The 26,565-nt window shown below is 53.2% G+C and overlaps 1 protein-coding gene across 1 annotated transcript in view; it reads left to right on the top strand.

The window, feature by feature from the left end:
- The window catches only part of TKT (transketolase), a 643,634-nt gene that overhangs the window by 608,737 nt on the left and 8,332 nt on the right, over positions 1-26,565 (top strand). The window contains exons 2-6 of the mRNA XM_050781088.1: positions 3,979-4,187; positions 17,841-17,958; positions 18,839-18,952; positions 19,737-19,834; positions 24,932-25,123. Of these exons, the coding sequence (XP_050637045.1) occupies positions 4,081-4,187; positions 17,841-17,958; positions 18,839-18,952; positions 19,737-19,834; positions 24,932-25,123 (629 nt within the window). The 5' untranslated portion in view covers positions 3,979-4,080. The remainder of the gene's footprint in view (positions 1-3,978; positions 4,188-17,840; positions 17,959-18,838; positions 18,953-19,736; positions 19,835-24,931; positions 25,124-26,565) is intronic.

Genomic DNA, 26,565 nt, shown 5'->3' with positions numbered 1-26,565 from the left:
CTCTAGGAGGGAGAGGGCTTGGTGTTTTTTAAGGAATTCGAGGTCAGTGTGGCTGAGATGGGTGGGGCTGTGGGACCTGATTTTTATCGAAAGGGTGGAGGAAGGACAACATGGGAGTTAAACTGGGGAGGAAGAGTTCTCTGGCAGCCATGGGGAAGGTGAACAGGAGGCTGAGAGAGGATGGGGCGTGAGGGCAGCAGGGAGCCAGATTTAGCCGGAAGCCAGACAGGTTTCCAGGACTTTCTTCCAAGTGTCATGTGACTTCAGAGGTGTGAGGGTTTGAATAAAGACCCTGGGACCTGGGGACAAGGGAACCACCCTGGACAAACTGGGTGCTAGCAACACCCCCAGCTAGCCTAGGATTCTGTTTCTGAAGCTGGCCTTTGGGAAGACCAAGAACTCTTGAAATAAGGCTGAACTCTTGGGCCCTGTGAAAACACTCAAACTCTGTTTTTCCTCTGTTCTCACACCACAACAATTAACACAAAAGACTTCTGTGATCAAATGTGTGGGGGTTTCTCCCCATGCACCAAGCAAGCAAGCAATTCTGCAGCGACACCAGCTGGGTGTCCTCCAGCTCTATTCCATTCTGATGCTAATTACCTGGAGACAGCCTCAGAAACCACAGGTTGAGGATTTAGTCCTCCAAAACCACCTCCTCCTTCCCGTGAGTTCCACGATCGGGACTGACCAGCTTCAAGTTGGGGTTCCCACCACTCCCTCTTTGGGTTCAATTAATTTGCTAGAGCAGCTCTCAAAACTCAGGAAAGCACATTTATCGGTTAGTTACAAAGGATATTTTAAAGGAGACAAACAGCTAGGCAAAGAGATACACAGACGGAGGCCTGGAAAGGTCCCTAGTGAAGGAGCAGTTGTCTCCATGGAGCTGGAATGTGCCACCCTCCCAGCACGTGGATGAGTTCTTGTTCACCTTCCTGTGAACTTCCATGTGTTCCGCTGTCCAGAAGCTCCTGAACCCCGTCCTCTTGAGCCTTTCTTGGACATTTCATTGGATACACATGATTGACAGCCTTGTGGAAATGTGATTAGACCAAAAGTATATGATCTAATGCTAATTGACTGAGTGGGGAAACCCAGCAAGACCTGTGTGTCCTTACTCTTCTTGGCATCTCTGTGAAGCTCACTGTCTGCTGTAAGGGCAGACCCTTGAAACCCTTTGAAAGCTCTGTGCCTTCCAACTCTGTGGCCCTTAGGACAGAGGCTCCCTAAGGGAGAGGCCTCAATTTCCCCATCTGCCTAACGGGACTCATCCTTATCACTCTGCACCCACTCTGATCTTCCCTTCTCATGGGTATGGGACAGAACCCCTTCTCATGGGGGTCTAATGACCTACAATTACACGAGGTTGGTGAGAGAACTTATTTATGGCCAGCTCCAAGACAGACCGGCAGGAGAAGATCCTGCCAGGGGAGAGAAAGGAGCAGGTGAAAGGAAGGTAGGCGAAGGCCTGCGAGACTGTTTCTGGGCTCTGTTCCTGAGGCCTAAAGCACCCCAATGGTATAACAAGGGTTTGGGGGAGTTCTAAGTCAGGGACCCATATATGCGTATCATAATATCACAGGCCCCATTCATGTGGAACCTCAAGAGGAGAGGAAGCCGCCCTGAGGTCCCTGGAGCCCCAGGTGGTGGGGAGGGACAATTTTATTTCCATTACTCCTAGATCCCCAGAGCCATGGTGAGTTCTGTGCCATTGTCAGAGACCAGAGTGGGTGCGGAGTGATAAGGATGAGTCCCATTAGGCAGATCAAGAAATTGAGGCCACTCGCTTAGGAAGCCACTGTCCTAAGGGCCACAGAGTTGGAAGGCACAGAGCTTTCTTTTTTTTTTTTGAGACGGAGTCTCGCTCTGTCGCCCAGGCTGGAGTGCAGTGGCCGGATCTCAGCTCACTGCAAGCTCCGCCTCCCGGGTTTACGCCATTCTCCTGCCTCAGCCTCCCGAGTAGCTGGGACTACAGGCGCCCGCCACCACGCCCGGCTAGTTTTCTGTATTTTTTAGTAGAGACGGGGTTTCACCGTGTCAGCCAGGATGGTCTCGATCTCCTGACCTCGTGATCCGCCCGTCTCGGCCTCCCAAAGTGCTGGGATTACAGGCTTGAGCCACCGCGCCCGGCCAAGGCACAGAGCTTTCAAAGGGTTTCAAGGGTTTGCCCTTTTTCCAGACAGTGAGCAGCCTGAGGGCAGAGGTGGCACCTGCCAGGCCTCTGAGGGTGGCACACTCTGGGGACCCCCTCCAATCCTAGCCCTAGCCCGTAGTCCTCACCAGCCAGACACCATAGGGCCAGCCTCTGCGGGCTGGGCCAGCGGGAGCCAGGTGCTATGGGATGCCATACTTAGGGTCAGATTGGGCATCTAGGGGTCAGGCCAGCAGAGGAGCACCTGGAGGTGAGCTGGGGGACTCACTCAAATTCAGTCCATTGCCTCATGACTCAGAGCTCTCTGAGTATGGGCAATGCAGGGAGGACATAGAGGACACAGGGCGGCCACTGGTGTCTCTTGGCCGTCTCAGGGTTTTAGCTCCCTGCCCAGACACCCATTTGAGGGTCTTGCCTTTATCTTTCCTCTGTCAAATGGAGCTTCTTCCTCTGTAAAATAGGCATTGTAGGCAGTATGTACCTCACTGGCCAAGTGTGGTGGGTGGATTGAATGAAACAGTGTCTGTGATGAAAGTCCCTCCCTAATCCCACTCTGGAGAGCCTCATCCCTCTGGGGACCATGGGTTCTGATAACAGTAGTGGTGGGTGCCGCTGTCCCTACAGACCTGGAAGCAAACCCAATAATCTCCCTAAGAGTCGGCAGTGTTTCTAGGCCCTAATAATTTGTAAAGGGTCTTCCCCTAGTAATTTCTCAGTTATCATCACCTGGCACTGTCATGGCTACCACTATCCTACTCTCATTTTCAATAATCCCCCTCCCCTGTGCAGGGCTCTAAAGCCCTGAGTGTTTGGGCATGGTGGCTTATGCCTGTAATCCGGCACTTTGGGAGGCAGAGGAGGGCAGATGGCTTGAGCCTAGGAGTTTCAGACCTGCCTGGGTAAAGTGGTAAAACCCCATCTCTACAAAACATACAAAAATTAGCCGGGCGTGGTAGTGTGTACCTATGGTCTCAGCTACTTTTGAGGCTGAGGCAGAAGGATCACTTGAGCCCAGGAGGCTGAGACTGCAGGGAGCTGTAATCACTCCACTGTACTCCAGCCTGGGTGACTGTGGGTGACCCAGTCTCAAAGAAAAAACATTTTTTAATTATTAAAAAAAAATAGGGCCGGGTGCGGTGGCTCACGCCTGTAACCCCAGCACTTTGGGAGGCCAAGGTGGGAGGATCACCTGAGGTCGGGAGTTCGAGACCAGCCTGACCAACATGGAGAAACCCCATCTCTACTAAATATACAAAATTAGTTAGGCGTGGTGGCCCATGCTTGTAATCCCAGCTACTCGGGAGGCTGAGGCAGGAGAATTGCTTGAACTCAGGAGGCGGAGGTTGTGGTGAGCCGAGATTGCGCCACTGCACTCCAGCCTGGGCAACAAGAGCGAAACTCAGTCTCAAAATAATAGTAAAGTCCTGCAATCTCTTGGGCCTGGGGTTGGTCGGCTGGGGTCAAGCCTGGCACCCACCAGCCTTGCGACCTTGATTGCCCTTGCCAAGCCTCAGTTTGTCATCTCTAAAATGGGATTAGCTGTGACAATTCCACGGAGGACTGTGTGGAGGAGGGAGACTGAGAGGCCTTCGAGTCAGGAGCCAAGCCTTGAACCTTGAGTTGTTCGTTGTGTTATTATTGGTGTGTGTGGTTAACTGCTAACCTCGCAGTCCGCAGCGGCCCAGCGCCTAGCCGGGCAGCGGAGGGGAGCGGGCAGGCGGCGGCCCCAGGCGGGGCGGGGCCGAAGGCCTGGGGTGATCCGAGCCCCGCCTCCTCCCCCTGCCCCGCCTCTCCCCTCCCCGCCCCGCCCCGCCCGGCGTCTTAACGCGCCCCCGCCGGGCGCCGGGTCTCGGCAGCCTCCTGTAGCCGCTGGAGCCGCCGCTACCTCTGCGTGTCCGCGTGTGCGCCCGGTCCCCGCCCGCCGCACCATGGAGGGCTACCACAAGCCTGACCAGCAGAAGCTGCAAGCCCTGAAGGACACGGCCAACCGCCTGCGCATCAGCTCCATCCAGGCCACCACGGCGGCGGGCTCTGGGTGAGTGTGCGGCGTCGGCCGGGAGCGCGGCTCGGGCGGGGCCGGGGTCGTCTGCAGCGGCCAGAGTCGCCGCGGGCTCTGGGTCGCGCTGCGCGATGCCAAGACGAGGAAGGTGGCCCGGGCGCCGTCGGAGGGCGGAGACGCGCCTCGCAGGGCCCCGGGCTGCAGGCGGCTTCCGCTGCGTCGCGCTCTCGCCCTACTGCCCGGGCTCGGCCGCGTGGGCCTCTGGTCCTCCGTGCGCCTCAGGCCGGCTCTGCCCCACGCTGTTCGCGGGCCTCGCCGCTGCACGGTGGCGCGGGGGATGGGCTCGCGACTCGCCAAGTCTCCTCTAGGGCGATGCCGGGAAGGCCACCATTATTGCTATTCTAGAGAACGCGGCCCTCTTAACTCTCCCCACCACCTGGCTGTATGGACGTCGCCGGGAGTATTCTCCCTTCCAGATGGGGAAACGGAGGCTCCGAGTTAGTCAGCTGCCCAAAGTTACACACAGGGAGATCTGGCATTTGAGCGCCAGCAGTCCGACTCTAGAGAGCCTGTTTTTTTTAACTCCTCTTGCAGGAGACTCGGGGGCCTGGCCTCCCCACTTCAGACTACGCTCCCCTACCCCTGTCTCCTGCCACCCGTGGGTTGGGTCTGAGTTTGGAGCAGGGAGCTGCTGATACGCCAAGCAGCGGCGGGGCTGATTGGGGAAAGAGGAGAGGAGGACGGTGCACGTGGGTGCAGAACCCTGGCATCCTTTGTAAAAAGGAGGTCTAAGCTTTGACCTGGGGCGGGAGGAGGCGGAGGGGAAGGAGACTGAGAAGGCTGAGCGCCGGAAGGACGGAGTTCCAGGGCCCTAGCGCCGGGAGTGAAGTCCTGGGGTAGGGCCAGCCACCAGGTTCTGTATCTCCGAGGCAGGAGCTGGCGTGCCCATGCCCCAAGATCCTTCCCAGGCCAGCCCTTTTGGCCCAGAATGTGGACAAAGGCAGTTGTTGATCCAAAGGAGCCTCCTCTTCTGTAGCGGAGACAGGGATAATTAATGAAGGCCACCGTTCATGCAGCTGGAGGTGTCCACTAGGGGTGGGTGAGGGGGTCAGCCGGTGAATTACTTCAGAGCCTGCTTCCCGCACTGTAATGCGGGGACAGTAACGGTACTTACCACGCTGGGTGGTTTCAAGGACTCCACTGCTCTACTTGGAGGCTGCTGTGAGGCCGCAGTGCCAGCAGTGTGCCGGGCTCATGACAGGGTTGTGAGGGCTGCGTGGTGGATAATTTCCCGGGACCTTCCCAAACGAGCTCTGTGTTTCAGACAGACAAGATTCTGGCTTCTGGCCAATTTCATTCAGGATATATTATTAAGAAATAAATCTATTCACCTTTCTGGGTGGATACTTATTCATACTCTTTGTGCCTTTAAGACACCCTGTTCTCAGAAGGGATTAGATGTCTTTCGAAAGCCCTTCCCCCACCCACTCCCCCACCCACTCCCTTGCACACTTTGGACCTGTTAGTTCTCCTGGGTTTGTATCAGTCTTACCACTTATGCGGGGTATCCCCTGCCTGGGCAGGGGCCTGGCTTACTCTCAGCTCCCCCTTTGCCAGCCTGGCACACGGTAGCTCTGCACACCTTGTGTTGCTTGTTTGGTACTGTTGGACCTGCTACCTTTGGCCGTTTCAGGGGGTCTGAGGTCTAGCTGGAGAGAGGCAGCAATTAGCCAACTAAGTAGTATTGCACATCTGAGCATCTTACAGGGCTAGATAAAACATGCAGATGTTTACAGGGTTCCTGAGCTCCCCAGTAGGTATCTGGTATGACACAGCATGATCATTCGTTGCATCCTGAGAATAACCCTGTGAGATAGATTGTGTTGTATTCACATTTTATAGATGGGGACACAGGCTAGTGTGTTAAGTTATTTGCCCAAGCTAGTAATAGGTGGCCGTTCCATACTGTCTGGTTGGGGCTCACGCTGTCAGGAATGCTTCTTGGCAGGGCATGGTGGTTCATGCCTGTAATCACAGCACTTTGGGAGGTCGAGGTGGGAGGATTGCTGGAGCCCAGGAGTTCCAGATCAACCTGGGCAACACAGTGAGACCCCATAACTTAAAAAAAATTTTTTTTTTAATTTTGAGATGGATTCTTGCTCTATCGCCAGGCTAGAGTGCAGTGATGCAATCTCGGCTCACTGCAACCTCTGCCTCCTGGGTTCAAGTGATTCTTCTGCCTTAGCCTCCCGAGTAGCTGAGACTACAGGTCCCTGCCACCGCACTGGCTAATTTTTGTATTTTTAGTGGAGACGGGGTTTCACCATCTTGGCCAGGCTGGTCTCTAACTCCTGACCTCAGGTAATCCACCCGGCTTGGCATCCCAAAGTGCTAGGATTACGGGCATGAGCCACCACCCCTGGCCAAAATTTTTTTTTTAATTGGCTAGGTGTGGTGATGTGTACCTGTAGTCCCAGCTACATGGGAGGCTGAGGCAGAGGATCGCTTGAGCCCAGGAGGTTGAGGCTGTAGTGAGCCTTGAACATGCCACCACACTTCAGTATGGGTGACAGAGTGAGACCCTGTCTCCAAAAGAAAAAAAGAAAAACCAAGAAAAGAAAAATAGTTGGGCATGGTGTTACATGGCTGTAATGCCAGCACTCTGGGAGGCCAAGGCGGGAAGTTCGCTTGAGGCCAGGAGTTCAAGACCAGCCTGGGTAACATAGCAAGACCCTGTCTCCAAAAATAAATAATGGTTCAGCCAGGCGCAGTGGCTCATGCCTGTAATCCCAGCACTTTGAGAGGCGTAGGTGAGTGGATCACCTGAAGGTCAGGAGATCGAGACCAGCTTGGCCAACATGGTAAAACCCTGTCCCTACTAAAATACAAAAAATTAGCCGGGCATGGTGGGGAGCACCTGTAATCCCAGCTACCCAGGAGGCTGAGGCAGGAGAATTACTTGAACCCGGGAGGCAGAGGTTGCAGTGAGCTGAGATTGCACCATTGCACTCCGGCCTGGGCAACATAAGTGAAACTTCTTCTGAAAAAAAAGGAATGCCTCTTGGGCAAGTGGTCTGTGCCAGGCTAGAGAATGGTGAAAAAGGTGAAGGGGAAGGCCAGGTACAGCCGTGGTGGATATTAGTCAGCTTGAAAGGCACTTGGAGAGAAATAAGATTTACCAATGTAGGGTGCTCCAAAAGAGCGGAGTGTCAAGTGGGTCTCCTAGTTCTTTGTTAGACAAGGTCTGATTTCCTCACCGCCTTTACCCCTCCGGAAACATACTGTGGTGACTGTGAGTTACACTATGTTTACATTGTAATACCTTGGAGGGAGAAGCTCACTGAACTCAAAAAGTATCCATTTGCAAAAGAAAAAAAAGATTATGTAAAATACAGTAACTGTGTGTGTGTATGTATATGTTTAAAATATGCAAAAAAGGAGGGAAAATTTATTTTTCAGAAGGAAATAACATTGCTATGCAACCCATATTTTGAAAGGTGTGTGCCAAGAGTATGTGTGTGTACACACACAAAAGCTAATCAAGGAAGACTTGAGACACAGGCAGTGTTCTGTTTCTGGTCCCCAGATGTTTATCTTGAGGCCCACTGTTCCCTCACTGCAATGAGGCATAGAGTGAAGGCTCAGTCCGGAAGCCCTGGCCCAATCTGGGCTGTAGTCACAGTTAAAGTGACAATTTGTCAGAATGTCCCCTTTTCTGGGGGAGTTCACAGGACTTTGATCCAGTCCTTTTTCTTTTTTCTTTTTTAAAGACAGCGTCTTGCTCTGTCACCCACCAGGTCTGGAGTACAGAGGCACAGCCATGGCTCCCTGCAGTCTTGAACTCCTAGGCTATAGCAATCCTGCCCCACCCTTCTGGGTAGTTGGAACCACAGGCATGTGCTACCATGTCTAGCTTTGGTCCAGTCTTTTGCTGGCCACTTACTGAGACAGGATTCGTACGTTCTGTCAGTGAGGACCCAGGCTCGTTTCTCGAGAGCTTTCCCATTCCTGTGCCATCACTGACCTGTGTGCAGTGAATCTCACCAGGCCCAGGAAGCAGGGACACTGGCCTCTGTCAGGAGTTGGGCCTGGAGGTGAAGGGGCAAGCCTCACAGAAGGCTTTTGTTGAGGCAGCACCCACAGTGGCCAGAGCTTCTCTGGGGTCATCTCCTTCCATGGGCTGAAGGAATTGTGGCAAGGGTTCAGCTCATCCTGAATTTAAAAAAAACAAAACCCCAATGGCCTTGTCAGAAGTGACCTGGATGCTGAGGCTGGTGGCAAAGATTTCTCAGTTCTCACTTACCAGGGCCAGATGGTAGTGTTATCCAAACAGTACAAGTGTCATCTGAGGACTCCATCACAGTCAGGCCTGATTCAAAAGGGAAGGTGGTCTCTGCTTTCCACAAGTCCCCCAGGGTTTCTGACCCACAGCTTTGGGGAGGGTAATGTCTGGCCAGGCCTGGCTGGTGGACACAGGAGATGAGTCTAACCCTGGCTCTGTTCCTAGTGGCTGTGCCTTTGACAGAAAGGCCCTTCCGGCCAGGTGCGGTGGCTCATGCCTGTAATCACAGCATTTTGCAAGGCCAGGGTGGGAGGATTGCTTGAGCCTGGGAGTTCAGGACCAACCTGGGCAACATAGTGAGACCTCATCTCTACAAAAGAAAGAAAAAGCTGTGCATGTGCCTGTAGTCCCAGCTACTTGGGAGGCTGAGGTGTGAGGATCACTTGAGCTCAGGAGTTCAAGGCTGCAGTGAGCTATGATCATGGCTCTGCACTCCAGCCTGGGCAGCAGCAAAACCCTGGCTCTTAAAGAAACAAAACAAAAAAACCTTTCTATCTCAGGGTCTCAGTTTCCTAGGCTGGAATGCTGTGGCATGATCTCTGCTCACTGCAGCCTCCGCCTCCTGGGCTCAAATGATCCTCTCACCTCAGCCTCCCAAGTAACTGAGACCCCAGGCATGAGCCACCGTGTCTTGGCTAATTTTTGTATTTTTTTGTAGAGTTGAGGTTTTGTCATTTTGCCCAGGCTGGTCTCAAACTCCTAGGCTTAAGCGATCCACCTGCCTCGGCTTCCCTAGAGTGCTGGGATTACAGGCCATTTTCTCCATCTTGAAAGGAGAGGTTCATGGATAGGTGATTTCAAACTGGGTGCCTCAGGAGTGGGGCTGGGGATGGAGTGAGTGGGCTCTGGGGTCCCACCACCCGCTATTGCTGATTTTACATCCTGGTGCTCTCTGTGCCCTTGAAGTGGCTGGGATTATATCCCAGTTTACCCAGCTCTGCCATCGGGGTGCTTTGGCTGAAGGCTTGAGGGCCTCCTGGGGTCTCTGGCCCCATGTGACCCCGCCTCTCTGGGCCTGTTTCTCTTTTTGGGCTGCCTCAGAACCCATCCTGGCCCTGACGCAAGAGCATGGCGGTTGAGATTGCCCCAGCAGCAACATTTCCCCACTCAGTGTGAAGACACTGGCCGCCTTGGGGTGGCTTGGTTCTCTGCCGGAGTGACCTGTCCTCTGCAGAGCTGGTGGTCGGTGTTTTAAGAAACTGAAAGCGAAGTACAGCACCTGGTTAGGATCTGGCTGAGACTTTCTCGTGGCTTCCTATGGACTCTAACTGATCTCCAACCCCTGCTGTGGCTCTGATCCCTCAACATTCATTGCCTCTTGAGGCAGGCTTGTTGTCACTGTCGCCTAGTTCCACAAAATCAGGAACTCCCTTCTTGCCACAGACCAATTATCTGCCTTGGGTGTTGGGGACACTCCTAGAGGTCAGGGACCTGCACAGAGCTGGGTCCTCAGGCAGGCTCTGCTCCTGCCCTGAATGGCGAGGCAAGGTAGGGGAGAGAGGATGAGCTGGGAGCTGGGGTGAGCCCATCTGCAGATCGGTGTTGCTCAGAAGTCAGTTGCATTTGTGCACTGGGTGGAATCTCCGAGGACTGCACAGCTGGAAGGGAAGTGTGGACGCCCAAGAGCTTCCTCTACTGAGCTCTCCTAGCACCTTTTTCTTCCATTTATTTATTTGTTTGTTTGTTTGACAGTCTCGCTCTGTCGCCCAGGCTGGAGTGCAGTGGGGCGGCAATCTTGGCTCGCTGCAACCTCCACCTCCAAGGTTCAAGCAGTTCTCCTGCCTCACTCTCCCAAGTAGCTGGGATTACAGGTGTATGCCACCACCACCCAGCTAATTTTTGCATTTTCAGTAGGGATGGGGTTTCACCATGTTGGCCAGGCTGGTCTCAAATTTCTGACCTCAGGTAATCCTCCTGCCAGCCTTGGCCTCCCAAAGCGTTGGGATTACAGGTGTGAGCCACCGCTCCAGGACCTTTCTTTTTTAAAAACAAATTTTTAGGCCAGGTGTGATGGCTCAAGCCTGTAATCCCAGCACTTTGGGAGGCCAAGGTGGGTGGACCATTTGAGGTCAGGAGTTCGAGACCAGCCCGGCCAATATGATGAAACCCTGTCTCTACTACAAATACAAAAAAATGAGTCGGGCATGGTAGCAGGCACCTGTAATCCCAGCTACTCGAGAGGCTGAGGCACGAGAATCACTTGAACCTGGGAGGCGGAGGTTGCAGTGAGCCAAGATTGCACCACTACACTCTAGCCTGGGTGACAGAGTGAGAACTTGTCTCATAAATAAATAAATAAATATATAAATAAATATAAAAACAAATTTTTAGCAGCTTGATTAAGGTATAACTGGCGTATCATAACATTGTAAGTGATTTTAATGAATTTGCAGAGATTTACTACAAAAATTTACCACATCTCTTAAAAGATCTCTTCTGGACATTTGCTGTCACTCCCCATTTCCACCCCCAGTCCTGGGCAACCACTAATCTAATTCTCTGTCTCTAAATTTAGCTCTTCTAGACATTTCATGTAAATGCAATTATACAGAATGAGTTCTTTTGCGTCTGGCCTCTTAGCATAATTTTTAGAGGGTCATCCATGTTGTAACATGAATCAGTACTTAGTTCCTTTTTTGGGGGGGTGGGGGGCAGGATCTCCACTGTGTCCCCAAGCTGGAGTGCAATGGCTCAGTCATGCCACACTGCAGCCTCGACCTCCTGGGATCAAGTAGTCTTCCCACCTCAGCCTCCTGAGTAGCTGGGAGGCACTCACCACTATACATAGCTAATTTTTAAAATTACTTGTAGAGACAGGGTATGTTGCTGAGCCTGGTCTCAAATTCTGGGCTCAAATCATCTTCCTGCCTCCGCCTCTCAAAGTGCTGGAATTACAGGCATGAGCCACCACGCCCAGCCCTTCATTTGTTTTTATGGCTGAATATTCTGTTGTGTGGAGATACTACATTTTGTTTATCCATTCACCAGTTTTTTTCTTAGCATTTTGCTCTTATCCTAGCTCTGCTGCTGGCAGGCTGTGTGACTTTAGGCAAGTCACTTACTTCCTGTGGACCTTAGTTCTAATATTTACCGAGCAATTGCTAATTTCTATGCACGGTCACGGTGCCATGTTCTGTACACACACACTACATCATTCAGTCAGATTCTTCTTTTACCTCAGTTTGATAGTGAGGAAACTGAGGCTCAGAGAGGTTACAGTCCCAGGGTGACTAGGATACATCATGTATTCATTTGTGCACTCAGTTTGTCCCTGGTACTCTTCAAGCCTACGGATACAACAGTGAAAGGCCCAAAGCTCTGTCCTCAGGGAGCTTGTATTGCAGTAGGGTAGACAGGCAATAATCACCTAATGTCAGGTGGCAAGCATGAGTGAGGGGAAGAAGAGCTATTTTAGATAGTGTGGTCAGGGAGGGCTTCTTGGAGGAGGTGACATGGGGCAGAGATCTGAAGAAACAACCTGAGGTCTGGAGCCAGAGGTTCCTTCCGGGCAGAAGCCAGCTCAGGTAGTTCAGGACACAGGAAGAACAAGAACTGCTTCTGATGTTCAGTTCCACCCTGACATCCTGGGATTCTCTCCTGAGTTTTTTTTGTGGTTTTTTTTTTTTTGTTTTTTATTTTTATTTTTATTTTTTTTTTGAGGCGGAGTCTGTTGCCCAGGCTGGAGTATGGTGGTGTGATCTCGGCTCGCTGCAGCCTCTGCCTCCCAGGTTCAAACAACTCTCCTGCCTTAGCCTCCCGAGTAAAGTAGCTGCGACTAGTGGCCCCCACCACCATGCCCAGCTAATTTTTGTATTTTTGTAGAGACAGGGTTTTGCCATGTTGGTCAGGCCAGTCTTGAACTCCTGACCTCAGATGCCTCAGGTGAGCCATAGCCCCTGGCCTCTTCTAAATTTTTCTTTTTTTTTTTTCTTGTCTCCCAGGCTGGAGTGCAACGGTGAGATCTATGCTCACTGCAACCTTTGCCTCCCAGGTTCAAGCGATTCTCCTGCCTCATTCTCCCGAGTAGCTGGGATTACAGGCACCCACCACCATGTCCAGCTAATTATTGTATTTTTAGTAGAGGGGGGTTTCACCATGTTGGCCAAGCTGGTCTCGCTCCTGACCTCAGGTGATCCACCTGCCTCGATGTCCCAATGTGCTGGGATTATAGGCATGAGCCACCTGAATTTTTTTTTTTAAAAGAAGTATATGCATAAAAAATAAGATAAATGATATACTCCTGTCATGAATAATGAACCTGTGTGTAGCTACTCCCAGGATTAAGAACTAGTACATTGCAGTGATTTTTGGAACTACAGTGGATCCCTCCCTCCTCATCTTCCCTTCCCCTGAGAAAGAACTATACCCTGAATTTTTTATCATTCTATTGTTTTCCTTTTTTTTTTTGGAGATGGAGTTTCACTCTTGTTGTCCAGGCTGGAGTGCAATGGCGCCATCTCAGCTCACTGCAATCTCTGCCTCCTGGGTTCAAATGATTCTCCTGTCTCAGCCTCCCAAGTAGTTGGGATTACAGGCATGCGCCACCATGCCCGGCTAATTTTTTTTTTTTTGGTAGAGATGGGGTTTCTCCATGTTGGTCAGGCTGGTCTCGAACTCCCAACCTTAGGTGATCCACCCGCCTTGGCTCCCAAAGTGCTGGGGTTACAGGCTTGAGCCACTGCGCCTGGCCTGTTTTCCTTGTAGTATATACAAAAAGACTTGTACATAAATCAATATGGTCTTCTTTGTTAAACAGATCCTTCTGTACTGTGCTTTTTCCACACTATATTTGGGAGAGAATATTGATACTGGATTTGTGAAGTATAACTCACTCATTCTTACTGCTGTGTAGTATCCCATTATATTAATATACTCCAGTTAACCCCGTCTATTGATAGACATATGAATGAGTTCCAGGTCTTGCAATTGCAAACAATGTGGGGCAGCCCTGTTTGTGTTTCCTTTGTTTTTTTGTTTTTTCTTTTTCTGAGATGGAGTCTCACTCTGTCACCAAGTCTGGAGTGCAATAACACGATCTTGGTTCACTGCAACCTCTGCCTCCTGGATTCAAGTGATTCTCCTGCCTCAGCTTCCCAAGTAGCTAGGATTACAGGTGCCTGCCCCCACACCCGGCTAATTTTTGTATTATTAGTAGGTACGGGGTTTCATCATGTTGGCCAGGCTGGTCTCGAACTTCTGACCTTAGTTGATCTGCCCACCTCAGCCTCCCAGAGCACTGGGATTACAGGCGTGAGCCACTGTCCCCGGCCTGTATGTGTTTCCTGTAGAGTGTGTGGAACATGTGTGTAGATTTCACGGTACGTTCCTACTGGTGAAGTTGCTAGGAGTTAAGGAGTGTGCATCTTCGGCCTTCGGCTACTGATCTGGTTTATTTTTAATTCTTAAAAGATTGCTTAGGTTCTGTATTTCTTCTTGAGTCAGTTTTGGTAAATTATTGTCATTATTATTATTATTTTTTAGACAGAGTTTCGCTCTGTTGACCAGGCTGGAGTGCAGTGGCGTGATCTTGGCTCATTGCAACCCACGCCTCCCAGGTTCAAGCTATTCTCCTGCCTCATGAGTAGCTGGGATTACAGGCATGTGCCACCACACCTGGCTAATTTTTGTATTTTTAGTAGAGACAGGGTTTCACCATGTGGGCAGGGCTGGTCTTGAGCCACTGACCTCAGGTGATCTGCCTGCCTTGGCCTCCCAAAGTGCTGGAATTACAGGTGTGAGCCACCGCACCCAACCTGACATCCATTATCTCTTAAAGGAGCCCAGCTGAAGGGTGAGGGAGCCTCTCTGGCCTTTTCTTGCATAGAAACCTGTGAGCAGGTGGAGTGAGCACTAAAGCGATGAAAGAGATTCTCCTGGCCAGGGGACATCTGGAAGAATATGTGTTGTCCTGGAGGGGAGTGGCGAGGGGGCTTTTTTTTTTTTTTTTGAGTTTTACTCTTGTTGCCCAGGCTGGAGTGCAATGGTGCAATCTCAGCTCACTGCAACCTCTACCTCCTGGGTTCAAGTGATTCTCCTGCCTCAGCCTCCTGAGTAGCTGGGATTACAGGCATCCACCACCATGCCCGGCTAATTTTTGGGTTTTTTTGTTTTTTTGGTTTTTTTTGAGATGGAGTCTTGCTCTGTCACCCAGGCTGGAGTGCAGTGGCCGGATCTCAGCTCACTGCAACCTCCGCCTCCCAGGTTCACGCCATTCTCCTGCCTCAGCCTCCGGAGTAGCTGGGACTACGGGCGTCCGCCACCACACCCGGCTAGTTTTTTGTATTTTTTTAGTAGAGACGGGGTTTCACTGTGTTAGCCAGGATGGTCTCGATCTCCTGACCTCGTGATCCGCCCGTCTTGGCCTCCCAAAGTGCTGGGATTACAGGCTTGAGCCACCGCGCCTGGCCCTTTTTGGGTATTTTTAGTAGAAATGGGGTTTTACCATATTGGCCAGGCTGGTCTTGAACTCCTGACCTCAGGTGATCTTCCCGCCTTGACCTCCCAAAGTGCTGGGATTAAAGGCGTGAGCCACTGCGCCCAGACAAGAGGGGGCTTTAAGAGACTTTCTTTGTGCCTAGCTCTAAGCTTGCCACACCACCGTCACAGGTTGAACTAATTGGGGTTATTAGTGAACTGTTTTGGTCAAGGCAGGGTTTGTTAGTTTTGTTTTGAACAAACTGTCAAGTGTGCTTGTTAGCCCTGTTTATCACAGAGGCGGGGTATACAGTAAGTACCCTGTATCCCCTACATCATGCTTCTCACCCCATCTGTCGCCAGTGTTCACCCAGAGTTGTCATACACAGCACCGTGGGATGGGGTGTCCGCCTGCAGTTGTGCAGGCAGTCTGGAATGGCAGGAAAAACTCTGGCCCTGAGGAGGCCAGAGGCGTAAATGTATGCCTTTGGCCCCAAAGGCCCTCTAGTAAGTTGAGCTTGAAAGTAACTGTCTCCTGTGTGCTCGGTGCTTTACAGTGTGCAGAGCCTGGTCTCAATCCTTGGTTTATTTCTCCCCTCTTGCCTACATGTGGCCAGCAGGTATGGGGGGGTGTCACCATCCCTGCCTGTAGGTAAGAGCTGCAGGTGCTGAGAAGAGTTAGCACCTGGTGCCCCAGTGGGTGGTGACGGCTGCTGGAGATCTGGGTACTGTGCGTGCGTTATCTCACTGTATCTCCCAGACACTCTCCCAAGTGAAGAAGCTGAGCCCCAGGTTGACGAAGCACTTGCTGAAGTCACGAAGCCCAAGTGGCACAGCTCACCTCCCCAAACCAGGACGCTCTGCCGAGGGAGAGCCCCAAAAGCTCTGGGGAGGGGTGTGGGGAAACCTGGCTCCTAAGCATTCTTCTTTTGTGTGTGTTTACTTGGTAGAAGTGAAGAGAGTGGCCACAGAAGGCTGGATGCAGCCTTTGGAGGGAATGAAAGGCTCAGGCCTAGCAAGGAAGGCTTAAGATCAGCTGCAGGTTCTACTTCTCACCCTTGGTCACCTCGCGGCTGACCTTCCTCTCACCACGTCTACTCTATCTGGGCGTGGGTGTGCAGAAAGAGCCTGTGCCACACCATTTCTCCCTGGAACCCCTTCCTGGTGGCCAGAAGGACTGTCACCCTGGGGTGTCGAGATGGACGGGGCAGGTGGAGCCCTGCACTTACCATTCCTCTTCCTCCCTGGAACAGTTTGGCCCAGTGTCCATCCACATCCTTCTCCCACCAAGGCTCCTTTCTAATGGGACCATGGCTTTAGAAACAGGGTCCCTCAGGGCCGGGGCTGCCCTTGGAGGTGGGAAGGATGAGAGGTCAGCCTGACTGGGGTGGCCTGTGGTTGAAGCTGGCACTGGGAGCGTGGGATTAGGGTCCCTGCCAGGCAGAAAAGGGTTTCACGTTTACCATGTCCTCACCTCCCTCTTTCAGGTGTAGTGTCTTTTCCCATGACCGGGAGTTCATAGAAATAGTTAAGTATAAGATGATTGTGTGCGAGAATGTTGGTACTAAACCAGCATGGACAGTTTTCTGGATTTCTCTACTACTAACTTGTCTGCACTGAGCGTGACTCACCCCTAACCCGGTGGGAGCGCTGACTGGAGGGGCGGGAGGCTGGTGGTGTGAGCTGCAGATGGTGCATGTGCCCTTGGGCTTGGCATGGGGTGTGTCTTCGTGTGAAGGGCCTCTGGGAGCAGCGAGAGGGCTGCGCTGAGCTGCATGTGGAGAGGCTCTCCCGGGAGGCCTGTGCCCGGAGGCTGAACTGTTAACAAAGCCCTAGGACCAGAGGGCTTCAGGGCTGACCAGGACCTGCAGCTTCCCAGCAGGAAGTGCAGCCTCTAGCCCCTTTCCCAGGCAGGGGGCTGGATTGTGGATTATTCACATGGGTCCTAAAAGACCTGAATGAGTCCCATCTCTAAGATGTGATTTTTGCACTTTCTATTGCTCAGCAGCCGCTCAGTGATTAAAGTGAGAGTCTAAAAAGCCAAGGGGACTCCGTGGACCCAACACTCCCAGGCTGGACGGCAGGTTCTTGCTTTTCAGCCCCACCTCAGCCCCTGTCTATAGGCAGAAGGGGTTTTTATTAATACATGATTGTAGCCGTGTAGAAGATGAGATTGTGTGTCTTGCTCTGAAAATTCTGCACAAAAGTCTGTTTCCTAGTTGTTACACAGCCCTCAAACTGCCCATTTCTAAAGCTTTCAAGTAGCCCAGGTGATGCAATTGGAAAGCCCAAGGCCCAATTTTTCAGGCTACCACACCTGGTGTGTGGAGGCTGCTGGGAGGTCTGTGGTAACTCCATGAGCCTCAGTCCCTTCCTCCCTGCTCCATGCGCTCAGAGACCCCTGGGTGCTGAGAGGGCAGGGTGCCCTTCACAAGTGGGCAGGGTCCGGGCAGTCCCGTCGGGATGTGGGGTCAGTTGTAGGAGTGCCGGCGCCCCTCAGCTGCTGAGTCATTAGACTCCTGAGGACCACCAGGTGGGAGCTAGGCCCTGCCCGACAGCAGCTGCCCGCCGCCTCGGTGCTAGTCTTGGGCTGCGTCTTCTGTGCTGGATCTCTCCTGGGCCCCTCCTTCCTTCTTACTCAAGTCCAACCCCAGATATTTTCAGTTGCCATGATTCTGAGGATCTGGTGCCCCTGGGAAGGTGCAACAGTCCCCAGCACCCCCACCAGCTGGCCCAGGCTCCAAGCTGCCAGCAGTGGCTTTCTTGAGATCCTGTGTCACCCTCCCAGGGAACAAGAGCGCATGGCTGTCTGATAAGCCAGGCCTGTGTGACTCCTCGGGACATGCACCCCCCGGGTCCCTACACAGCTGAGCACGATAGCTCAGGAGTGCAGGGCCGTGATGCATGTGTCTGTCTTCTCTCCTGGGCCACAGCCACCCTACGTCATGCTGCAGCGCCGCAGAGATCATGGCTGTCCTCTTTTTCCACACCATGCGCTACAAGTCCCAGGACCCCCGGAACCCACACAATGACCGCTTTGTGCTCTCCAAGGTAAGAGCCCAGCTGCCCACCGCCAGCCACACCTTGCCTGGGACTAGGGTCACACGGGCTCTGGAATGGTGAGTGGTCTCTGAGGAGGTCTGGCTGGGCCCACCTCTCCCAGGTGCCTTCTCCCTGCTCGTCCTGGCCCCTCCCTCAGTGTCCTGCTCTGCTGACCCAGCTGGCTAAGGAATACAGGACTGAATTGATGGGTTGCTCTGCCATGGAGCCCAGGTACATGAACAACGCTTTAACCCAAAGAAATGGAGTAGGGGACTACGGGAACGTCTGTTGTGTGTTCTGCCCAGTCTGGGTGTTGACAGGCAGGACTGGCATCTTGGTCTGGGTTGTGACTCTCTGCCTGCTCTTTCTGTGTTGTGCCAGCGCTCCCGAGGCCACAGCTTGCCCCCCTCAGGGGTAGTGGTATGCTGTAGCAGGGTTTTGGATGGGGACCCCCCTGACCCGCCCCTACTGGGTGGAATCACAGCCACAGACCCCTGAAATCCACCTGTGCTCAGGCCTGCCTCTGTGGCGTCTGGTCTCTCAGGGCAGGCTTTAGAGCTTAGAAGTCTGTCCAAGTTGTTCCCATGCCAGAAACCAGGGATTAGGGCAGCCGGCTGCCTGCTGGGGTTTTGGCTTTGTCCAGCCTCACAGCTGTGCCCCCTGCACCTGTCTTAGTGCCTGCCCAGCCTTGGCAGTGGGAACTTTGGGCTGAAAACCAAGAGGCTGAAGAGAGCTGAAAGGGGAGAAGTGGCCTTCACTTGCTTCCTCCCCTGAAATGGATGCTGCAGTTGGCCGACTCAGCCAGGCCCCAGGGGTCAGTGTGCAGCAGGCACAGCCCGAAGTAGAACCGCTCCCCACCTGACCTCACCCCGTGTCCATCTCCCGGCAGGGCCATGCAGCTCCCATCCTGTATGCGGTCTGGGCTGAAGCTGGCTTCCTGCCCGAGGCGGAGCTGCTCAACCTGAGGAAGATCAGCTCCGACTTGGATGGGCACCCGGTCCCCGTAAGTGCTCCTGCCAGAGCCTCTCATGCCTCTGCCTCCGCTTCCTGTTTCCCAGACATGCGGGACCAGGGCAGGGGGTGCCCACTGAGAAGCCAAAGGTATTGAAAGGCGGAGGAGGGCACTGAGACGAGGAAGGAACGAAGCAGGTGTTTTGGGCGCACGTATTCACCCCAAGCTGGTGCCAAAGGGGAAGGCCTTCTGAGGCCTCAGCCAGGGTGCCCTGGGATGACTTCAGGGAGGGCCTCTCCCCAAGCTTCCTTCTGTGCTGGGCCTCCTTGGCTGGGTAGCTACAGCTTGGGAAGAAAAGGGGCTCTCTTCTAAGGGGGTGGCTCTAGGATGCTGGTGACGCTCTGGGGAGGGAACCTGGTTTGTTCCTTGGGGTGCCAACTGGCATCCCTGCAAATGTTAAGACTTCAGGGATTACCACAAAAACTGTCATGTGGTCTGGGTCCCCACAAGGGCCACATGTTCTATGTCAATTTTTTCATGATTCCCTCTCCCAGCCCTTTGTGAAGTGGGTGATGTGGGAACTGAGGCTCACAGAGGTTCAGCCCCCGGCCTGAGGCCTAAGGCCACGTAGCTGGCTAGTGGGCAGGGCTGGGATTTGAACCTACAACTATAATTAGTTCATTAGCAGAAGAAGTCACATGCTGGGTAGAGGCTGCCCTGGGGCGTGACCTGCAGGGGAGGGGCTCGCTGGGCTGGGTGGGAGTGTGGCTCCAGGGGCGGGTGAGACCAGGATCCCTTCTCCTCTCAGATTAACTGTGGCCTTCTGTTATGACAGAAACAAGCTTTCACCGATGTGGCCACTGGCTCCCTGGGCCAGGGCCTTGGGGCCGCTTGTGGGATGGCCTACACCGGCAAATACTTCGACGAGGCCAGGTAACATGCCTACTCCCCACCCCCACCCTGGGTAGTTTTGGGGAGTGGTCCTTGGGTGACCCACCCTTCACTGCCGCCCCCAGACTCTTCCTCTTTCCTGGCTAGGGCAGAGTAATACATACGCGTGGCCTCTTTTGCTCTTTAAACATCTGCTATGGCTGGTGCCATGACCGGCCCCCTTTACAAATGAGGAAACACTCAGGAGTTAAGGGACGTGCCCTGGGTCAGCAGTGACTGGCAGGGCTGGGTTTGCACAGAGTGCATGCTCCCAATCATGTGCTCTTCAGCCAGAGTGCTTAGGCTGAGGACTTCCTGTTTTGCCCCCAGCCCTGTGCCCAGACCCCAGAAGTCTCAGAAAGACCTACCCCCAGGCGCCTGTCTCACTAGGCACCAGGAGCCCAGGCCTGAGCCGCTTGCCTTTATCTTGGTAAAGGGGAGAGTTGTATGTTCTGGGGGGTTCTGGGATACCTGTAAGCCACCTCCTGTCAGCAGGGAAGAAACAAACATTTGAGAGATTGGGCCTCCAGAGGGTGGGTGGTAAGCCTGACTAGAAAGGTGTGCTGCTCCAGTGCCCACCAGGTGATCGGTAGGAGCAGCCCCCCGTGGCCCCCAAAGAAGGTTCTAGCCATAAGTTAGTCTGTGACGGTCAGATATGGCCTGGGGGGATGAGGTTGTAAACTGTTAAGAATAAGGTCCGGCTGAGGGAAGGATTGCTTGAGGCCAGGAATTCAAGACCAGCCTGGGCAACAGAGCAAGACTGTCTACAAAAAATGCAAAACTTAGCCAGGCATGGTGGTGCACACCTGTAGTCCCAGCTACATGGGAGGCTGAGGTGGGAGGATCACTTGAGCCTAGGGCTTCAAGATTATAGCTATCCATGATTGAGCCACTGCATCCCAGCCTAGGCTACAGAGCGAGACTCTGCCGAATAATCATTGTATTAGTCTGTTTTCATGCTGCTGACAAAGACATACCCGAGTCAGGGAAGAAAAGGAGGTTTGATGGAGTTAAGTTTCACATGGCTAGGGAGGCCTCACAATCATGGTGGAAGGCAAGGAGGAGCAAATCACATCTTAAGTGGATGGCAGCAGGCAAAGAGAGAGCTTGTGCAGGGAAACTCCCATTTTTAAAACCATCAGATCTCGTGAGACTTATTCACCATCACAAGAACAGCATGGGAAAGACCCGTCCCCATGATTCAGTTATCTCCCACTGGGCCCCTCCCACAACCCGTGGGAAGCTACAAGATTTGGGTGGGGACCCAGAGCCTAACCATGTCAATCACTCATCAGAAGGGTTCCTTTGCCCTTTGGGGCCTAGGCCCTTTGCTTAGTGCTCATGTGCTGTATTGGGTTCCACCTTTAAAAACCCCCTATGAGTTGGGTAGTGGTTTGAGAACCGTGACCCGTCTTACAGGTGAGGAAGCTGAGGCAAGATGCTGGCCTAGGCCATTCAGTCAGTGGTGGAGGTACCCAGAGTCATTATTCAGCATTCCCAGTCTGCTCTCAGAGAGGCTGAGGGCACCACAGGAGCTGGGGGAGTCCTGTGGGCGGGAAGCCTCCTGGAGGAGGAAGGCCAGTGGGGCCAGCCCACCAGGTGGGAGAAGGGCCCAGCTCTGCAGCTGGTGGCATCTCTACTGCCCTGTCCTCCACCGCTGCAGCAGAGGCGCCATGCCGGGGCTGTTGTGGAGCTGGCAGACAAGTAGGGTTTGGGATGACTGTGGGTCCTTGAAGGACAGGAGGCTGCAGGGAGCACCTTCTGTGTGCAGGCCTTTCCCCAGGACTGGCTCTCCAAGGAGGCCTCACAGTCCCTTCCAGACCCCCTCAGGCCAGTGTCACCTGACCACAGTTTTCTTTTAGTCCCTGGCTGAGCCTTGGGGCAGGCTTGGCTACACCCAGAAATGATTCACCGTGAAGTAAAGAGAGAGAGACACACAAAGAATGGGATGCATGTTTAAGAGCATTTTATTTGGCAGAGAACCAGAGATGTGAGTTAATTATTCCCTACAGTTGCTGGAAATAATTCCCTGTGAAGGGGCATTTCCTGACCCTAACATAATGGAACAAGTCAGTGTAGGGAGAAGGAGTTTAGCTGGGTTCCCAGAAGCCAGGGTGGCTTGGGGCCAGGGTTGGCTAGAGCCTAGGCCCCTGACTGTACCTGGGGGAAGGGGCCAGGGCATCCAGGGATTATCATGTTAGGCCAGGCACCCAGATTGTGTCTTGATAGAGCAAATTGGCCTCTGCCCTGCCCTCCTGTTTAAAAAGTACAGAATGGTATTAAGAAATGAACGTTTTCCTTATTTTTTTATTTTTATTTTTTCTGAGATGGAGTCTCGCTCTGTCATACAGGCTGGAGTGCAGTGGTGCGATCTCGGCCCACTGCAACCTCTGCGTCCTGGGTTCAAGCGATTCTCCTCCTGCCTCAGCCTCCCGAGTAGCTAGGACTACAGGTGCGTGCCACCACGCCCAGCAATATTTTGTATTTTTAGTAGAGATGGGCTTTCACCATGTTAGCCAGGATGGTCTCAATCTCCTGACCTTGTGATCCACTCGCCTCAGCCTCCCAAAATACTGGGATTACAGGCGTGAGCCACTGCGCCCGACCAGATTTTTCCTTATTCTTAACACACTGCCTCCCACCCCCAATTTAAATCTAATGATGTATTTTGTCCATGTTATCATGAAAACTTACATATCTGTAATCCCAGTGTGTGTGTGTGTGTGTAATATAAAACCTAGTATTGCACTTTAAACCAAGCCTTCTATCATGAGCATTTTCTCATGACATTAACAGTGGAGAGCTGGTTTTTGTTTTGTTTTGATATGGAGTCTTGCTCTGTCGCCCAGGCTGGAGTGCAGTGGTGCCATCTTGGCTCACTGCAACCTCCACCTCCTGGGTTCAAGTGATTCTTCTGCCTCAGCTTCCTGAGTAGCTGGGATTACAGGCGCTAACCACCACACTCAGCTGATTTTTATGTATTTAGTAGAGACGGGTTTCACCATGTTGGCCAGGCTGGTCTCAAACTCCTGACCTCAGGACATCCGCCCACTTCAGCCTCCCAGAGTGTTGGGATTACAGGCGTGAGCCACTGCACCCATCCTGAGAGCTGGTTTTAACGATCACGTAATGTTCTGTTTTATGGGAGATGCTATAATCCATCTAGCCAGTCCTCTGTTGTTGGACATGTAAGGTAGTTTCCAAATCGTTCTGCAACAAATGTCGACCTTCTATTTAGGGTCCCCTTTCTTCAAATTAGTTCATGAATGGATGTTTGGAGCCCCCCACCCCTAACTCTTAACAGCTCAGGCAATATCAAGTCTCAGGGTTAGCCCAGGCTCCTGTAGGCCCCTTCCTTGTTCACAACCTCTTCCTTGGCATCTCCTTGGGACCTCAGCACGTCCTCTGACCTGAGCCTGATGGCCCTGTAGGGCTTAGCTTTGTCGCTAGTCTCGAAGTCCAAAGCTGTGCTGGGCCTCCAGTGCTAGCCTGGGTTTGGCTTCCCTGGAGGTGGGTGTGGGCTTGGGGTGGGAGCCAGTTGGCTTCCCTGGAATCCCTTTCTGGGAAGTCAAGTTCCCTACAGGCCTCTCTGGCTCATCCCCATCATGTGGCCCCTTTCTGGAGCTGCTGTACCAGACCAGAGCCCCTCCAGGGTCTCTGGGCCCCCTCAAAACCTACAGGGGAAAGAGGAGGCGAGGCTGGGAGAGGATAGGGCCTCTGAAGTGTGGGCCTAAGGCTTTGTCCTTCTGGCCATGGTACCCCACAGGGGCACCACCTCCTGTGGTGGGGGCCATAGAAGAGCAGCACGAGGCAGGGGAGGCTGCAGGGAGCGCTCCCGGCCTGCTGGCATGTGGAAGTGCTGAGTCATGCTGACAGCTCCGTGGCTGGCTGTCCCAGCCTCTTCCGGCTGCCCCTGCCTTCACCCTGCAGCAGGGAGACCTGGAGGCTTGGACTGCTGAGCATGCAGCCGGGTTGAGGGTCTTTTCCTGTAGTAGCAGGAGGGCAGCCGTGTCCCCTCTGAGCCCAACCAGGCACCGGCCTCATTTCCTGGGGCTACACAGCTAGACACTGGGCAGGGTAAGGGGAGGTCCCCAAGTCCCACCACTCCTCACCCTACGTGCATGCCTACACTGCAAGGAGTGGACAGTCTAGGCTATAGTCAGACCTGTGTTTGAATCCTAGATCAGCAACTTCCTGACGGCATGACCTTCAGACAAGTTCTGTGTCTGTTGCTGCCATCTCTCTGCTACCCCCATCCCCTCACATCTCCCAGGCTGGGCTCAGAGTCCCTGAACTGGTCTCCCTTCCTCTAGCCTCACCCCCTCGCCCACCCTCCCCTGGGGCCCGGGAATGTTGTTTGCTGGGTAATTTATCCCAAGTTCAATGTTCTTTTTAACATGTCTCACTGTCTTGAAAAGATCATGGTTGCTTGTGTTGAAGGGAGGAGAGGGCCCCTGTGGTAGAGACAGGGCCAGGCCCAGCTTCAATCTTGGGGTCAAGAGCCAGTCTTGGAAGCTTGGGGAGAGCCTGTCCCATGAAGCACCTGGTCTTCAAGGGTCCTCCATGCTCCATCCTCCGCCTGAGCCCTCTTGCTCCAGGGTGTTGCCTAGAGTGCCTCAGGCCTCCCCGGCCCAGCTCCCTCCTCCAGGCAGAAGCAGAGCTTAGTTCCCAAGGTTCCCCTTTCCCACTGGCCCACCCAGCCAGTCCCAAGGCCTCTTCCAAGCTCTGGTTCACAGCGGGGTCCATCCCCTGCAGCAGGTGGCTCAAGCCTATTCACCCACTCTTCCTCACTTTCCTCTCGTTCCAACAACCCCCATTTTTCTTGATTTTATTGGCCAGATCCCTGTTGTCCTAGACCTCTGTTTCTTAACAGTCAGTACTTCTTCCTGAGCTCCTGACGGCTTCCTTCTTGGGGTGTGGCTTGTGGTGGGCTGCAGGGACCTGGTGACACTGTTGCCCCTTGAGTGTAAATGCCATCTGTTCTGCATATCCACGCATGGCTGCTCCTTTACCCAGAGTGCAGGCTCCTTGAACGGGTGGGGGTGGGAGCCAGCTGGGTCCAGGTGAAAGGGACTGGCCTGACTCACTCTCTGTCCACAGCTACCGAGTCTATTGCTTGCTGGGAGACGGGGAGCTGTCAGAGGGCTCCGTATGGGAGGCCATGGCCTTTGCCAGCATCTATAAGCTGGACAACCTCGTGGCCATTCTAGACATCAATCGCCTGGGCCAGAGTGACCCAGCCCCGCTGCAGCACCAGATGGACATCTACCAGAAGCGGTGCGAGGCCTTCGGGTACGTATGAGGCTGTGGCCTGAGTGTGATCACAGCTTTGCAGGTGCAGGAGCTGAAGCTGGGACCTTAAGCCCCATCTAAAAGTCCCTTTCTTTAGCATTTGACTCACAATTTCAAACTCTAGGCATTTAGACTTAGTAACTCAGGCTACTACCGTGGATATGTGGGCCAGGCCCAGTTTTAAGTGAGTTTTCTTGTTTCCGTAGTCATGGCATGGTGGTTCTCAGAGCTTCCACACGCCATCTCACATTGACTCACTTTGTTCTTGAGGAAGGAGGGTTCTTGAGGGATAGGGGCTCACTCGGTAAAGCTAAAGGACATATAGCTGTGGAGAGGTTTGAACCTCAGTTTGGTGGCCACATCCCGTGCCCAGCCCCAGCCAGCCTGGGGAGGAGGAACAGGCTCCTGGTGAAATGGGAGAGAGGGTTTCCAGATGCCTCCCTTCGGCCTTGATTGGTTACACATTCAGGGTCGAAGGGCACAAAGCAGGGAGGTCAGTCTGCCTGGATGTCAGCCAGAGGGGCCCTACCTCAAAGCCTCCACCTATGTCCCCAAACACAAGCTGCTCCGCACAGGAGCCCAGCATTGGCTGAGGAGGCTGTGGAGGGGAGGGAACAGGGCAGGTGCTGTGCAAGGCTTTGGGACTCAGGTCAAGCCTCCAGGGCTACGTTTTGCAGATGAGCCCGTGCCTGTGACTACACTAAGTAACATGATGCTTGGGGTTACCTTGCAGTAGCATAGCAGATGCAGGCCTGTGTTCCTTGATGACTGACCTCAGGAAGGGAGAAGAGGGAGGAAATAATCTCCGTTGGACAGACGAGAAACCTGAGCCACAGGGTCCTCGCTCCACAGACCTCCCCAAGGCCACATCGATCTGGGTGCTGCTGAGTACAACCCCAGCAGCACCCCTAGGACCTGTGTCCATAAACCTGTGATTCAAGCCAGATTGCTGAAGTCCTGGCTCCACTGCTAACTTGCTTTGTGGCGTGGGTCACGTTACTCCACCTTCACTGTCTCAGTTGATTGTAAAATGGGGCCAACTCAGCACCCAGGCATGGCGTGGTGAGGCTTCAATGGGCAGTGCTTGGCATGGCACTCAGTTTGAGCGGTGCTATTTTTATTATTCTTATTATGCCAAAAAGAGTCCCCAAAAGGATAGTTTTTCAAGAGAGAGCCTGCTCTGCCCCGGCTCCTTCCTGTATATTTGACAACATGGTGCATTTCAAAAGTTTCCAGCACCACATCCAGCATCTGTGATCAAATGTGTTCCCCCAAATAAAAATTGGGCCAAAAAATTCATCAAGAATCTAATAGCAGACAGATTCCAAACCCAGTGTGCTGACCCCAGAACAGCTTTCAGTAGGAAATGAACGGATCAGGAATGAAAGAGACAATAAAGGAACTGAGCTCTGGATTACTTAGGAAGAAGAGGAAAACCTGTT

This window comes from Macaca thibetana, chromosome 2 (assembly GCF_024542745.1).
Source record: "Macaca thibetana thibetana isolate TM-01 chromosome 2, ASM2454274v1, whole genome shotgun sequence".
In the NCBI taxonomy this organism is placed as follows: domain Eukaryota; kingdom Metazoa; phylum Chordata; class Mammalia; order Primates; family Cercopithecidae; genus Macaca; species Macaca thibetana.
Note: the sequence above shows the minus strand (reverse complement) of the source record. Positions and strands in the feature narration are given on the sequence as shown.